Source organism: Psittacula echo, assembly GCF_963264785.1.
Source record: "Psittacula echo genome assembly, chromosome: 6".
Lineage (NCBI taxonomy): Eukaryota > Metazoa > Chordata > Aves > Psittaciformes > Psittacidae > Psittacula > Psittacula echo.
In genome coordinates this window covers 5940797-5958241 of record NC_137743.1, presented here as the reverse complement: position 1 = coordinate 5958241, position 17445 = coordinate 5940797, and the positions used below count along the sequence as shown (strand labels likewise).

At 39.3% G+C, this 17445-nt stretch overlaps 1 protein-coding gene across 1 annotated transcript in view; it reads left to right on the top strand.

The window, feature by feature from the left end:
- Positions 1 to 1220: 1220 nt before the first annotated feature.
- WDR11 (WD repeat domain 11) overlaps positions 1221 to 17445 on the top strand; it is a gene marked incomplete at its 5' end in the record, with an annotated part of 47198 nt that continues 30973 nt past the window's right edge. Inside the window, 8 exon segments of the mRNA XM_080622160.1 lie at positions 1221 to 1306; positions 2442 to 2553; positions 6923 to 7076; positions 10488 to 10661; positions 11787 to 11973; positions 14996 to 15161; positions 15793 to 15907; positions 16783 to 16978. Coding sequence (XP_080478286.1) covers positions 1221 to 1306; positions 2442 to 2553; positions 6923 to 7076; positions 10488 to 10661; positions 11787 to 11973; positions 14996 to 15161; positions 15793 to 15907; positions 16783 to 16978 — 1190 coding nt within the window.

Sequence of the window (17445 nt, the reverse complement as noted above, 5' to 3'; positions counted from 1 at the left end):
GGTGTCCCTGCCCATGGCAAGGGGTTGGAAGTGGATGATCTTAAGGTCCTTTCCAACCCTGACTATTCTGTGATTTTATGATTCTATGTTTCCATGCGCTTTCTTTGGTGCCGCTTTAGATACACTTGAAGTCTTCTGTTGCACAGCATGCTTTGCTGAATAAGGATGTGATTGCTCATGCTTCTTTGTTCAAGAAGAGTTCTGCACTGAAAGAGGACCTAATTCTCTGCTGATCTGAATGGAGACCTCTCATTCATCTTGAGTGAAAAAAAACAGTGCCATGTCAGGTCAAGAGATGAGGAGCATGACTTTCTTGAACAGTTTGTGATGTGACACGGCTGTAATGTACCTGCCTTTACACGTGGAGATCTCAAGCTGAAGGTGCAGAAGGGGGCAGGCTTGTTTCAGATGCTCATCTTATGATGATGATCATATGAAATGGCACATGCTCTGCCATTTGAGGTTCCACTTGTGGGGGGCAGAGGACATGGAATGAGCTGGGGGTGTACAGGGTACACACATAGCTGTGTACTTATTACCATGGTACCATTATGAATTTCTTCCTAAACTCTAATCTAAATCTGTCAGGTTAAAGCCATTCCCCCTTGTCCTGTCCCTACAGGCCCTTGTAAAAAGCAAAAGCCCCTCTCCAGGTTTCCTGCAGCCCCTTTAGGCACTGGAGCTGCTCTCAGGTCTCCCCTTCAGGAGCCTTCTCTTCTCCAGGCTGCCCCAGCCCAGCTCTCTCAGCCTGGCTCCAGAGCAGAGCTGCTCCAGCCCTCACAGCATCTTCGTGGCCTCCTCTGGACTCGCTCCAACAGCTCCACGTCCCTCTTGTGTTACGTTTACTATTTAAAGCCAGTAAGCACAACCCGCGCCCCAAGGCCCGGGTGACTGCCCTGGGGGTCCCCGGAGGCTCAGGGGTGAGGCTGCCATCCGGACGCCCCAGCACGGAGCCTGCGGCCACCGCACTGGGTGTGCCCTGCCGGGGGCAGGGTGGTGCCGCGGCCTAGATCAGGCCCTCCTAGCCGCGGCGGGCGTGCTCAGCCCCGGAACTCCCGTTCCCGAGCAGCGGGGCCCCGGCGGACCCCGGCGCACGGACCGGCGGCACCGCCGAGGCGGGGCTTCCTGCGCGGCAGCCCGGGGTAGGGCCGAGGTACGCTCGGCCACCGGCTGCCCGCGCTCGGGTTGTCCCGCCGGGCTCGGCGCTCCCCGGCCTCGCCATGCAGCGCTTTACGGTCAACATCAAGCTGCCGGCGCGGACCCTGACGGGCGCCCTCAGCGCGCCAAACAGGGGCGCGGCGGACTGGTGAGGGGCCGGGCCGCGGACGGGCTCGGGACGGGAGAGGGATGGCGGGGGTGTCCCGGGCCGCCCCGCGGCTCCTTCGCCTCAGCCGCTGCTGGGCTCCGCTCTCCGGTGCCTGCCTGGTTCTGCCTCTTCCCGCTGTCCGGCAGCGGTGATCGCGCTTTGAACGGGACGTTCATGCAGCCGCAGGTCCGGAGGCTCAGCCTGCGGCGGGGGCTGTTGGTGCTGTCCAGCTCTGGAGCAAGAGCAAAGCCGTGGCTGTGGATGAACATGGTCCGGTCCTTTCTGCCAGCGACACTTGCTTCCGTGGGCAGAGGTCTTGCTGGTGCAACGAACTGCAGACATCACAGCAGCTGCTTCTGGTTTCTGTTCCTGTTATTTTTGAGGCTTGATGTAAAGCCAGTACATACATTGGTTTGTGCGTTCCTTGCTCTGAACAGTGAGTTCACCCAGCTGGCCAGTATCCTAATACTACTGAGTCTTAAGGAGAGAAAACGATTCTATCATTCTATAAAATGAATGAGCTGAATCAAGTAATTTTTAAAACCTGCGGCCTCTAGGTTTATCTGCCTTGTTTGTGAACATTGAAGGGCTCTGAAGTGCTTAGTTTGAAACTTGTTTTTCACTTTTGAAGTTTCCCACTTGGTTGCTGTTCATTGCAGCTTTATAAGTGCCATTGGTGGCCTCAGTAACCTCTCCTGAAGTCAGATGGGCCTCAGCAGATTTCCACTATTACTGTAATCATTGTTCACATGCTCCCTTTTTGGCTTTAAGAAAGAATAAATATACAATTAATTATATAATTGCAAGTATATTGCTTACCTGCATGCTTATCTATAAAATCTGGGAATGCACTTCATGACTTTGTACGTCATGTCTTAAATTTACACAAGAGGTTTATTGTAGACGGACACAAAGAGATGCTTTGTGGTGGGTTAGGGGTCCATCAGCAGACAGTGAACAGTGCAGCAATGTCATTTTATAGTGCTCTTCAGTTTTATGTTATTAAACAATTGTTGCTGTTTGATGTTTGTGTCTAGTAGCATGCATTCAATTTACAAAACAAGGGAAAAAGCCTCATTCTTGTTGTGATTTTTGTTGTTCTTTGCTTGTTTGATGCTGATATGTGCTTTTCTAGGGGCTGGCAAGGTTTGATTGCATATGGATGTCATTCTCTTGTGCTGGTAGTTGATGCCAATACTGCTCAGACTTTACAGGTTTTGGAAAGACACAAAGCTAGTGTTGTCAAGGTGAGATGTATGTGTTTTGAGGTATATTACTTGATTCTGGTGTATCTGTTATTTTTCCATATCAGTGTAAATGGTTCACATGATATTACACTTGATTTTCACATAAAATTTGGTGTAAATTACCTGTATTTTGCATGATCTCTTTTACAGCTAAATCAAACCATACATGCTGAAACTTGAGCTGGGGTTGGCGATATACATTTATAGCAGGTATAGAATATATAGAAGGTATAGAATATATAGAAACATTTTGTGGTGTTACAGAACACAGAGAGAAATGCTTCTAAGAAGGCTCTTAATATGGCAGAAATTCAAAGGCACATCACAAAATATCAAGTATCTCTTTGTAGATGTCATTGCAGATCTTTCCTGTTGGGGTAACCATTTGACTAGGAAGTTCTTTTGAAGTTTTTATGTCTGTCCTTACCTATAGAAAAGGAACAGTAGTAGACAAACCAAACATATATTTTAGCAATTAAAAAATGGCTGAAATTTAAGCTAAGTGTAGGGTAATTGTACTTTCCTTTGAAGGTCCTTGATGTGAAATTGCAAAATTGGATTTGTGGTCAAGTGTAGAACAGGCTGTGTTTCTTTGATACATCATTTGTTTGAGTGTGAAGAATGGCAGATTCAGGCAAGGTTTAGAGGAATGTTTGTCTGACAGATGTAATGCTTGATAGTCCATGGCCCAAATGCTATATTAGAAAGCAGGCAGTAATGTAAGAGGAAAATTAGGTTTTTAGATGGGGCTGTTTTGGTGGGTTTTGTAGTAAAAATTTGACCATGCCTTCTGGAAATTGCACCCTATTTTTTCCCATGTGTGATTTCCTTTAAATGGACCATCTTTGCATAGATACACTAATATAGCAGATATGACAGCTCTAGTATTTTAAAATTAAACATAACTACATTTTCCTTGGGTTTGATAATGTATTACATTCTGAGCCATCATGTTCTGATGATGTCCTGTTCACTGAAGAGCTTTGGCTTTTTTGGTGAGTGATTTTGAAGTTTCGGTATATTCAGAAGTTACACAGCTGGTGGTGTTTATGTATTTCTATGCTGTTTAATGTATTTCTGTGCTACAGAGTCCAGCTAAGTGTGTGCTTTCATAATAATAAGTAAAATGTTCAAATCCTGGAAGAAGATGTTGGGTATGGCAAAACTGCTTTAGATCCACTCATGATTTCGGCCAAGAGCCATAGAGATGATGAGATTGTAGCTTTTAAAAATGGTTGTAAAGTTTAGGAATTAGTTTTGCTTGATTAGAGAGAATTTTGAAACTGGCAAAAAGGAAGGTAGAAGTTTTTAATGGGTTAGGTTTCAAAATAGATACTTTATGTTGGTTTTTGAGACTGGTGTACTGTGACGTGTAAAAATGATACTAAAATGTCACAAAAGACTGAAAACTCTTTTCCTCCAGCATATCTATATACGTGCCCAAATCTTTCTGGGAGGTTTGAGGATTCTCAGGTTTGCCTGAGCATTGCTTTCAACTGAGAGCTTGTGTCAGTCTTAACAATAGTGTCCCTTGTGACAAATGTTAGGCAACTTGTCTGACTCACGGTAAGGAGAGGTTATTTCTCTAGTTATCTCAGAGCAAAGGTGTGTACACGACAGCAACCACAGAGTCAGTATCACTCTGAATCAATACCTTTGCTTGCCTTTTAGCAACTTGTTTGGGGAAGCATACCCTTGGTCTCCGTTGTCTTCAAGCTGCCCTTTAAAGTGAATAAATCAATTCCAGTGTCTGTAATTGTGTAAAAGAAATAGAAAATGTGTTATGGAGGTAGCAGCTGTAATGATGATTCTGCTTTGAAATTTTCACTTAGCTTAGATAACAAGTTGTAGCAAAATTAGGTTTTGATCCGTGTAGTGATAGCATTTTAATGTGCTTCAGTTACATTCATTAGCTTTGTGCAGTAACATCATCTCAGTAGGAAACCAAATGCTAAAGTCCAAATAGTTTTTGTATAACTTATAAGATAGCTTTTCAAAGCCACTGTCTGATACTTTATTAACAGAAATAGAGTCTAAGAAAATGACTGATTTATGAGAAAGGATGAAGATGGATTCTGTGGTACTTTAACAAATAGGCATTATGTGAGAAAACATTATGAGGCCATGACCATTGCAGATCCCCTAACATTTCTGAGAAGTTTTCTTCAATTCCTAACTTTTTCTTTCCTAAAGAGTTTGTAAATGCTAAAAGCATAAGTAAGCTGAAGGGGATCTCTAAGAAGTCTGTTGTGTATCTGAATTAAACTCTTTGTAGTAGAGATTCACACCTACAAAGTCAGGCTACATGACATCTTCTCGCCTAAACCCCATTCTTCAGTTCTGAAAATACCAAACCACACCACTATTTGCAATAGAAAAGCAATTGTTTCACAGTCCTTCTGCAGCCCATTTATGTATTTTTCTTTAAATACTTCCTGGCCTTTGGCTGTCATAGCTGTGTCTGGAATAGTTAATAGTTTCACTGAAAATTGTTCTATATTAGATGTCCCTCTGCTCTTAAGGTGTTACTGATGACTTTTTATGGAGTAGATTGTATCAGATTTTTTTGTACCTTTACAAAGCATACTTGAAAGAGTGCTTTTTACAAAAGAAAATTTAATTACAGGAGGAATTTTTTGAGCTAGAACAAGAAATGAGAGGACTGAAATTATGCTTGATAGGGATAATAGGGCTTCATAAATTAGGTGTGACAATTAAACAGGAACCAGAGATTACTTTTTAAATGTCCAGTGCTGCAGTATTTTGAAGTCAGGGTCAACAGGCAGTGACCAATACCGCATGATAATAATTTCTTTTAGCAGAGACTCAGGCTGTGTGTGGGGACTTCATTGAAGCAGTGCTACTGCAATGAGAAAAGAGGGTTTACAATGTGAGTGTGTCACATGAGCTCTGAGACTGATTGTGCGAAGATCTTCTTTTTGTTATTCAGAGCTTCAGGTGACAGCTCCTCCCGTGGGAAATTCTGTTTTCCAGACTTGGAAATTGCTTCTAACTAATATATATTTAACTCGGGAATAAATAGCTTTGTAGGTTCTGCAATTACGTTTTTTAGTAGCTATGTGCAGGTAGCCTCATGGGTAATTTCTATTGAACAGCAGGGAAGCAGGAATTGCAAAGCTGAAATTTGCAGGTAGAGAACAGTCTCCCAAGAATTTTTTGTTCTTCTGATAGAAACATGCTTTGGATTTATAGCTGGAGCTCTCTGAAGAATGCTTGTTGTGCATGTGTAATGTTTGTTTAATTTATCCAGCCAGGCACCTGGGATCCATCCTGGTCACACCTCTGAGAAGGGATAGCACGAAGGTGGCTGCAGTGCTCTGAGTACTTGTACAAACCTAATTTATGTTGCAAAGTTAGTGGTGCCTAATGATAACTATTTCCATGTTTTTAATGCCAAGCTTTCAGTATCTGCAAAAAGCCTTGTGTTTGCCATCACCTTTTCTCTGTCAGGTACTGTGACAGCACACAGCCAGCTAATTACAGTGTCATTTTTGTAGTAAATAAATTCCTATTAGCTTAGCATTTATGTTTCTTTATTCTATGAGTGTCTTCAGTCTCTCTTAGGGACAGAAGTTCACCTTATACCAGGTAGCAAAACAAATCCATATTGAACAGATAAGGAAGAAGTCAGTGTTATCTCTGTATAATCTTGGGAGACTTGTAGACAGAATGTTTCAGATTTCAAGACACTTAGTTTTTGTAAGTGTTGCCAACTTGCAAGCCCCTGCAGCTTGAAATCCCAAACCAGAATGTGGTATGTGGAAGTCAGAGGTGGCAACATGGTGAAAAGGACCAAAAAGATAACAAATACCAGCAATAGCTCGACATGGGACAATGCATAGATGAAACACTAACCTTCCTTCCTCCCCTATACTGTAATATATTTGACAGATTAGGAAAATGACACGTTTTAGGATGTATATAAAAGTTAGATGGTAAGTTTTCAACTGTAATTTATGCGGAAATCAGTGGGTTTGTAATCTTGAGGAAATTTGTGGGTGCCCACAAAACCTCAAATATTGCCATTTAGTTTCTTATATATGTTCAAGTAAACTTTTTATATACATAGCATATATTTATGGATTGTTGTAGATAACATCAGGACTAAAGATTATAGATTTGTGTAATATCAAGCTTGCAGTCATGCAGCACAGTTGCGATGCACCTTAAATTTGCACAACTGATGGTAGCTTAATGGTATTCTTATTGGCATAAAGATGCTATTAATGTTAACTATTACTATGTTTTTTGATTGAGTTTATGATTTGTTTATCCATCTGAAGAATATAAAGTATGGTGTCTTGTTATACGATTGCCTCCTTTGACCAATTTTTATCTGTATCTTTAGGTTAAATGGGCTAAAGAAAATTACCATCACAATATTGGCTCTCCATATTCTTTACGTTTAGCTTCTGCTGATGTTACTGGAAAAATAATTGTATGGGATGTGGCAACAGGAACAGCTCGTTGTGAAATACAAGAACATGCAAAACCGATTCAAGGTAATGATAGTGCATGATGTTTGTGTAGACATTACTTTATGGAGCATCTGGTATGTATCCATCACCTAGGTTTTGTAAACTATGCTCACTTCTGCCATTGAATTTTACTGTTGGGATTACTGGCCTTCCGTGTGTTTGCTTACTCATGTGTAAATGTAAGATTTACAGTCTCTCAGAAGGATGCTGTGAGATTGAATTCACTATAGTAATACTTTCCAAGATCTGACAACAAGTTAGAATCTATTTTTATCTATGTTATTGATTGAAATAATCATATTTACAATGTCAGGTACATCTTTCTGCTTTCGAATTAGGGATGTGGTGCAGTTTGCATTGCACCTGATTGTTAATGCCGTCTGTAGTGGTGCAGTATTTTAAGAGTATTACATTGCTGCAAGTTAAGAGTTTTGATTATGCACATATACTTTGATGATTTTTTAGATAGGTCATTATATAGCTACTTCTGATCAAATATACTAACATGATAACATACATTTTCGGTATTACTAGGGAAAGAAGGGGTTTTTGAGTGTCTGCGCAGTTGTCAGATTCATAGCAGCAGGGAGGCTTTTCTATGCATCGCAATATTAAGACGTGAAAAGTGAAATGGAGAAAGAATGAGATACTGTGGAACGTTTAGATCAGAAGACAGTTGTAAATAAGGTAGGTTTTGCATAGTGTTGGAGTTGGTAGTATGCAGTCTCCAAACTGAATATGACAAATTTGAATTAGGTTTCAAGTGTAAGCTTAAATGGTAGCCCAGTGCAGTGAAAAATACCCAATAAACTCTACCCGAACTATTCTGGGCAGCTGGATGCCTGAAGATTCTTTATCCCATGACCAGAAATAAAAAAACCCATGATCTCATTCAGGAATTTCACAAGTCTCTGGGGAAAGTAAAAAACAAAAGCAAAACCCAAAAACAATCCCACAAAAATCACCAAGCCAACAAAAAAGCCTGGAGAAAGAAGCTATGCATTTATGATGATGTAACCTTTAGAAGATTTATGTTTTCTTGTGCTAGAGGCAGGGATGTCTAGAAGCCTGGGAGAGAGGTCAGTACTATCTTAATTGGTCTGATGAAGGACAGAGGACAGAAAATGTAGCCACTGGCCACGTCTAACACAATTAAGAGAATATATTGGAAAGGAATAATTGTCTTTGTTCCTTGCTTTGTTTTGTGCTCGTCTATTAATAAGGTGTCATCCATCAAATGCTCCCTTTCATTAGTTAGAATCTTGTACTACATCAATGAAGAAGTGAAGGTAGTGGTTAGAACTCAGAAAAGGGAATCAAAATATCTAGACTTCATTCCTTGGTGCATCAACAGTCAATATGATTTTTACTACTGCTTTAATAGGTAGATTCAGTTTGTAGTTGATAGTAGTACTCTCCTACTATTGTACAACTCAGGATTTTGGTTCTAATTACTTGTGGTAGACACTTTTTGGTCTATTGGAATGACTCAGAGCAGAGCTGACCAGGGGCTGGCTGGAGCACTGGAACCTGATTAACTTTGTGGCTGTGCTGCTCTGGCTGGTTTGCTTCCAGTACCTGGGCTGGTGCTGCCAGTGGACCGCTTCCAGCATCGAACTGGCTTATTCAGAATGAGCTGGGGGCCATAACTCTGGAAGTACAGCAACAGCTATGTGCTGTGCTGCATGGTCTGCATTTCTGTGTATTGCTGCTGCTGCCCATGCTAGCAATATGTCTGCAAATTATTTCTGAAGTGAAATTTAGAACACTTCCTCCGCCCCAAGAAACTACCATAATGAGTTTGTAAGGATAATTTACAGTTTATCTGGACGGTTTTAAAAAATTGTGATGATGCTTGTGTTATACCTGTGTTTTATTTTGAATTCTCTTTTTGAAAGCTCACTTATGAAACCAAATTGGTTTTTGTTATTATTCTTTTTTAATAAATCCTGTGAAGGTAGATACAATATTGTAAGTCTGATAGTGGGACACTGAATATTTACTCTGTTGACTGCAGTTAATTTTATTAGGTTGATTTCTTTTCATGTGTGTTATAAGTTGCATTTTATTTACTCCTGACACCAATTCACTGAATGTTTAGTGTTGACTGTGCCATTTGCAGATTTCTCCACGTTCTCAGACCCGATGAAGTCTTTCCAGTCTGTTGGGTGAGAAAAAGAGTTAATAAGCAGCAGAATTAAAATTCTGTTGTCCTCAGTCCCTAATTTGATTAAGAAATAAGCTCAAACAAAAGCAGCTTATTTTCCTTTCCATCTGTTTCTGAGGCCTCTGGCTTTGTACGAGCCTGTAGAAAATGGTTCAAATAGAGACTGAGCACCAGAGTGATCTGCTGGTTCTCTGTATTACTTGCAAGAGCTTAGTAGGATAACAGCTGGAGCCTTGCTGTTTTGGTAAGAGTAGTGCATCAGTGTAAGGCACTCTATTTGATACGAACTCTGTACTCGGCTGAGAAGGAGTTAACTTTTGTTAACTTGCAGTGTAACTGATGAGGACACGTATGGCTGGATTTATTTATTTTCCTCTGAAAGCCAGTGAAGAGCACTTAGCAGTGCTCTGAAAAAGCTGAATTGGTAGAAAAAGAGCTGAGGAAGGAAGTTTTTTATGTGACATCTTGATATAAATGAACATGCTGCGGAGAAGTTGTGCCTTGGTGGGGTCATGCTGTGAGTGGTAGGAGCTGGACTGTCTGCCCAACCCAATCTATTGTCTAAAACACTGCCCCATGGAGTATGTAGGTAGCTCTAATACAGCTCCTTTCAAGTAAGTTAAGTATCTCTCTGTTCTTATTGACAGAAAACATAGTGTTTTATATCCATTTACTTTGAATGTTTAAATGATGCCCAGCCATGGTGACTGGCAACCATACCTCTTCAGACTAACCCAGCATTTAAGAACTGTACTCATATTCTTGATTATGTGTTAGTTGCATTTCTCTCTTGAACTTCAGACTCTCTGTTTTAAAAGTATCTGAAGTGGAGAAGACATTTTTTCCAGGTTCAGTACTGATACAATCCCAAGTATTAATTGGGATGGTGTTAAGGTTCATGGTGTCATCCCAAGTATTAATTGAGATGGTGTGTGGTTCTTTTAATTTTGACTCTTCAGTGGTTCCATTGTATGTATGTACAGTATGGTATGTTGTTTCATATAGAAATTCACTGTCCAAAAAATCTGACTTCTTTAAATAGGATGTGGGTTGTGTACATGTAACCCTGTTTATTGCTGCTTGTTAAAAACATAAATTCAGGCCATAAAAGGAACTTACTTTTTACAACTGTGAAATAGAAGCCTCTTGTTACTAATAAATCACTGTTAATTTCTTGAACAACAAGGTATTGTAGAAGAAGAGTAGTTTTAAAATAGAACTTTTATTGGAAATTAATTTCACTATTGTTCCTTCTGTCTTTTTGGCAGACATGCAGTGGTTGTGGAATCAGGATGCATCCAGAGATTTACTGCTTGCAGTTCATCCACCGAACTATATTGTACTGTGGAATGCAGACACAGGCACCAAACTTTGGAAGAAAAGTTATGCTGAAAATATCCTATCTTTTTCGTTTGACCCTTTTGATCCATCCCACTTGGCTTGTAAGTTTATATGTATAAAATAGTGTGACCTGAATATGCGTGACCAGGAAAAATGTTAAGCTAAAATGTTAAGATTGAGATTAAAAATAATAAATTGGAGAGGATGAAGTCATAAATGCTAAGAAGTCTCAAAACAAAGAGGGGAAGTTTTGGCCGGTGTGGAGTCTTCTCAAACGAGATGCCATTTTGTGAGGGGAGGGGACAAGTAGGCATCAGTAGAGAAGTTAGAGACTGAAAAGAAATGTTTGAGACTATAGGAAAGAAGGTGTAAAGGGTGTAGACAGGGAGCTGGAGGAAGCTAGATACAGACAGCCCCATTAAACTGGCATAAAAAACTGTGAAAGAATGGATGCTGAGTGAGCTGAGTAGACCAAGAATAAATGTTACTTTCAGCAAAAAGGACTTTCTTTTTTTTTTTTAAGGAATACAGTGTGAGCATCAGTTTCAGAAGCAGTTCAGATGTCAAGTGGGATGTAGTGCAGATTTATTCACATTTTAGCAGAAAGACACTAAGAGAAATAAGAGAGTCACTGTTTTATTCTTTAATTTAGCTTCCACACTCCTGATCTGTAATGAAACAATGCAGTTTCCAGGCTTTGTAGTTGTATTGTTTTTTATCTGCCACACCGCTCAACCTTCCATAAACATGTAGTAAAATCTTAGCTACATCTTTATAGCTTAGCTGAATCTTTGTGCTGCAGCATAAATAATGTGAGTTAATGATTCTTTGAGCCATGCTCTGTTTGAGAACACAAAATTGTGACAGAGCTAACGTGGGCAACCTTGCCCTTCTGTTTGCATTGTGAAGCTTAAAGAAAAATAGTTGATGAGAGAGAATAATTGCTCTGAACAACCAAGGGGTTTTTGGTAGTAAGACCCATGGTATTTTTTTACTATAGACTTAATATTGAAAAGTTGTGATTTATGGATATTAATTGTAATGGACCATTTGCTGCTCTTTTCAGTAGAAAGTGCCGGTTGTCTGGAATTCTGAGTTTTCTACCTAATACAGTATTATTAAAGCTATTAGAATTTCTCCCCACCAAAATTTCATTAAAATGGAAACCCACAATCAAACTGGATATTGCATTTTTGCTATATTGACAATTGTTTTTCTTGGTACAGTGCTCACCAGTGAAGGAATAGTCTTCATCTCTGACTTCTCGCCTTCCAAAGCTCCTGCCAGCTCAGGGAAGAAAGTTTACATCTCTAGTCCCCATTCCAGTCCTTCTCACAACAAGCTGGCTGCTGCTACAGGGGCCAAAAAGGCCCTTGATAAAGTAAAAATCTTAATCAGTAATGAAAAACCAAGGTAGGTTGCAAGTATTTCTTCTCAGATAATGTATTGTATGCCTGTATATTTTATAGATATTACTAAGTTAAAGCCTGTAAGGTAGGTAGTTTAAAAAAGAGAAAAATTTTTGGGCTAGGCTGATGGATATCCTAGATGAGGAATTATTGAAGAATACAACATTGACAGTCATTCATCCAGTTCTGTCGTAAAACCAGCCATATCATCCCAGCATGTTTTATATAAGTTAATAACAATGTTCTCTCTTTGCTAATACATTTTCATGCATTATAGATTCAAAAAGATCTTTCTTAGAGGGGAAAAAAGGATGAAAATGGGCATAAGCCCATAATTTATTTCAATTGTGGAATGCGGAGGGGTGTAGTGACAAGAGTAAAAACTGTGCAAGTACTGATACCTGGGAAAAGGTGTCATTCTGATGTTGTGCATAGTGCTGCAGTAGGAGGCAGTAGATTGGATATAAGGAGGAAATTCTTTACTGTGAGGGTGGTGAGGCACTGGAATGGGTTGCCCAGGGAAGCTGTGAATGCTCCATCCCTGGAGATGTTCAAGGCCAGGTTGGACAGAGCCTTGGGTGGCATGGTTTAGTGTGAAGTGTCCCTGCCCATGACAAGGGGGTTGGAACTAAATGATCTTAAGGTCCTTTCCAACCCTAACTATTCTATGAATCTATGATTCTATAATAGTGTATAAATAAAAATGGAATTTTTACATACCTAATTGTGTATTTTCTTTTAAAACCATTTTGCGGTGTTTTGGATGGATTTATTTTCTTGTTAGAACTTCTCTAGGCCACTCCTGTGTGGTGTAACTTTTTTCCTTTTGTATTTTATATTTAAATAATAAAAGTATTTCTCTAACCTCAAGCAAATGTGAGAACAAACTAATCAGACTGTAGTATCGGTTAGGACCTGACAGCGAAATTCACACTCTGCTTTAATAAGGTGTTTAAATTGCAAACTTGAGAGAAGATGATGATACCTCCTTTAGTAATTATTTAAGAAATTGTGATTTTTATATAGAGTTAATAGGCATGATCTTATCGTACTGTGTTCAATAATGCCTGATTTGCGCTGCATTGGGCAGAACACCTGATTTGCAGATACTGAGACAGTATATATGCTGCTGCAGCCCTATGTACACTCTGTAATAACAGTAAATCAACAGAGATGCCAGTTTTGCATTCTCCTCATTGCAAGTTGTCCTGGGTTCAGCAGTAGCAGTAATTTTTTTTCTCTTTCTTAGTAGCTGGTGCAGTGCTGTGTTTTTGACTTTGAGCCTGGGAACAGCGCTGATAACACCGATGTTTTTAGTTGCTGGTCAGAATGTTTAGTCTGACCAAAGACTTTCTGAGCCTCATGCTCTGCTAAGGAAGAGGAGAAGCCGGGAGGAAGCAGAGACAGGACACCTCACCCAAACTAGCCAAAGGGGTATTCCATACCACAGCATATCATGTCCAGGATGTAACTGAGAGTTACCCGGAAGGGCTAGTTCACTGCTGGTTGGGGGCGAGGTATCGGTTAACAGGTCGTGAGGTGTTGTATTCTCTTCCCTTGTTATTTCTTATCATTATTATTATTATTGGTGGTAGCAGGAGTGATTTGTGTTATACTTTAGTTACTAAACTGTTCTTATCTCAACCAGTGGGAGTTACATTATTTTGATTCTCTTCCCCATCCCTCCGGGAGTGGGGGGAGGAAGGGGGGGAGCGAGTGAACAAGCCGTGTGGCTGGGTTTAAACCACAACACAGGTTTAAGTTGTGTACAAATATTACCAAAGGTATGATAGTCTTCTCTTTTTTTCCCTTCTTTTCTATCCAGAATGCCTGAAAAGACTAGAATGGGGAAAAAGGGAAGAAAAATTATAGCAGCAGTGATTTATATGAGTTTAGAGAAACTTTGAGGAAAGAGAAACAGGAGATTGTCAGGAAAGTGATTGGAGACAAAAGGGGATTCAGACGCCTGAAGCAAGGACTGAGATGCAAGAAGTGTGTAAGGCAGGCTTAGTCTGTATTGGAAGAGGAGATTAAAACCAAACACAACCTCTCATAAGGGATGATACATTAAATGAGTTCAGAGGCTTTCAAAACTGAACGCAATATGCGGATGATTTTCTTCAGTCTGGCTTAAGTACAGCTCACTGGTTGCATGTACCTAATGAACCTTGCAGCCAGTCTTCTGTTAACACTCAACAAAATGATGAACTTTCCTGCTCTTTTGCTACTTCCTCTGAGTTTTGAAGACTGATATTTTTAATGGGATATTCAGTTCATTTCAGACTAAAATAATACTTTATAAATACTGTACATATACAGTAAATACTGTTCCAGTTTTTAAAGGGGGGCTACAAATATGGAGACTCTTTTTACAATGAGTCACATGGAAAAGAGGCATAATGGGCAAAAGTTACTCCTAGGAGATTCCGTCTGGACGCAAGAGGAGAATTTCACAATGAGAACAACCAGCCACTGGAATAATCTCCCCAGGGAAGTGGTGGACTCCCCAGTGTTGCATACTGTTAAGATTTGTCTGGGACATTTAGTCCAGGTCATGCTTTGCCTAGAAAGTTGAGCCAGATAATCCCTGAGGTCTCTTCCAACCTGGGATTCTGTGATTCTAATATGCATAATAATATAAGAGTTGAAGTACGCAGTATGTTTAAGGGTAATTTGCCATGAATATCAGTAAATGTCGTGGCAGCTGGCACTGTTCATAACTGATTTGTTCTCTGTTTGATATATGCAGGAGTTTGAGATTGTTCCATTTGAATCAAATTCTATTTTAAAAATTACTTTATAATCTTATTTAGACAAAGGTCTCTTGACAGTGTCTTGTCTTTTGAAGGTCAGTGGTGCTTTGCACTGCTGTAGCAATTACACTCAAATATGCACTTGCCTACTGATCGAAATAGGGAATACTTCAGAAAATGTAGCTGCAAGAAAATGTATACTGTTAATTTTATTTTGAACTTGAAGTATTTGTTGACGCGACTTGATTAAAGTTTATATCTGATGTTTTACAGTGCTGAATCTGTAACACTTAATGACTGTCTTCAGTTGTCGTATCTGCCTTCCAAAAGAAACTACATGCTGTTATTGTATCCCAGAGAAATTCTGATTCTTGACTTGGAGGTGAATCAGACAGTGGGTGTGATTGCAATTGAAAGAACAGGAGTGCCTTTCTTACAGGTAATGAAAATTTGGTTGGTTTCTACCATTGTAAGAGTTTATTAAGATCATATGTAAGTTTGTGATTTATTTAGTTCTAGAAGTTAGCTGATAGGGGAAAAAATGTTCTCAAAACTGTTTAGTTTTCTGATGTCTGCAGCAAACCTGCTTCATTTTGTGGTGGTAAAAGTTACCAGTGTGGAAATAGTGCTGTGGAAAAAAGGACGTTTCATTCTCTGGTGATTAAGCTTCTTACACACAAATACTAGTTCTCTGATCATCTGCCTTTGCTTAATTAGAAAGTTAAGTCTAGTCTGAGGTCTTGTTGAAGCATTTTTATTCTTTTGGAATCATGAATTCTGATACTAAAATGTGATAGCTAAAAAGAATATATATGAGTACATCAGTGTTTTAAGAAAACAAAAACCTAAACCAGCAAGCAATTCAAACAAAACTGTCAATAAATTTCTCAAATTAATTGACTTTCTTAGTCACAAGTACTGTAGCTAAAGAAGTTCCTTGAAGTGTTGCTTTAATGGTAACATTTTTAGTGACTTCCTAATACATCAAGAATTGTATGTTCATTTACAAGCGTACTTTGCAAAGGGTAAAACACCGATACCATGATATAATGTACTATCTCTTTACCTAGGTAATTCCTTGTTTTCAGCGTGATGGGTTATTTTGCCTGCATGAAAATGGTTGTATAACTTTAAGAGTTCGCAGATCTAATTGCAATATAACTGGGACTCCAAATGAAGAACCAGGTAACTTTTGTGTCAAAAATGTCCAGAAATGAACTTTGAGGCATTCTATTTAATACTTTAACACCAATGTTTGCCATCATGCCTCATACAGAACAGTGAATTACAGCCCTTCTATTGTTCTTGACTTTTCTGACATTAGTGCACAATATGCAATACTAATATCCTGAAAATAAATATTTATGAAGTGGCATAAGAGTCACATATACAAGAATGTTTTACATAAAAGATGGTTAGTATGTTCATTTTCTCTTTAAGAAAAAGCATTTTTAAGGCAATCACAAGGCTTTAGAAGTCATTTTCTCAATTGGAAAAATTGATTATAGAACTGAGACATAAGCTTATATTTAGATTAAATTATTAAACCTTTGTCTCTTTTATGAAATCTTACTGAGAGTGACCTTTTAAATATAATGGAGGAGACTGGAGAAAAGAAAGGAAAATACATTTCTGTAAATGTAAATATAATTTTGTTATAGCTTGTTTGGTCTGTTTTGGTTTTGGCTCTTTGGCAATTTCTAGTGAGCTACATTACTTACTTCCAGGTTTACCAGTAAATCAAATGATTTACTTTCCTTTGGACTGTGGAGAGCAGATGTGCTTTTTACCCAGATATGAAACAGTAATTTTTGCAAGATTTGTGTGGAATAAGGTATTTTAATTACAAAGTTACATTTTGGAGAACTTCTCAGAGCTGTGTTGTGTACAGCAAGATGAACAGTATGTAGTTTTTGATTGTTTTTCCTAACTGTTGCACAGGGAGCATGTGGATTTCAACCAAATAGCTCAGTCATGCTGCACATTTACCTCTGTTGATTGATCATATCCTATGCTTTCCAATCTAATTGTTTGTCCTCTGTGGGACATTGATGTTACAGATCCAGACCCAGTTCAGGAGCTGATTTATGATTTAAGAAGTCAGTGTGATGCGATCAGGGTAACAAAAACAGTTCGACCCTTCAGTATGGTGTGTTGCCCAGTGAATGAGAATTCTGCAGCTCTCATAGTCAGTGATGGCAGGGTAATGATCTGGGAATTAAAATCCAGTGTTGCTGGCAGAAATGTGCGTAACAGGTAATGGGATTTATTTTTCTTATCAAACCTTCCATCTGTTACATTTGCAAGTGGCATGGAGTATTATTTAAATTCTAAAAGCAAGTGATATCCTTGTGTAGCAACATGCAACATAAATGAATTAAAAGGAAGAAAATACATCATCCACATAGGCTAGATCCCTTGCTTTGGGACAGCGAAGGAACTGTATTTACTTATCTTTCTTTACAAAATAATTCCATACTAAGTGGTTGGAGTAAGGGAAATGAAAGGTAGAATGAATATCCATGTTATTTTGGTGAAACATTTGGCTTTCTTCAAGCTATATAATTTTCCTCAGGAATGGATCCCTCACTTTCCAGTCACATGAAAGGACTTCAAAATGAGTGTGGGAAGGACTGCATTTTTAGTAAGGGAAAGGTGTTCTGCTAGATTTGTGTGAATTTGGCACAGAGCAACATGGGGCTGCACAGCAGGTGGCTGGAATG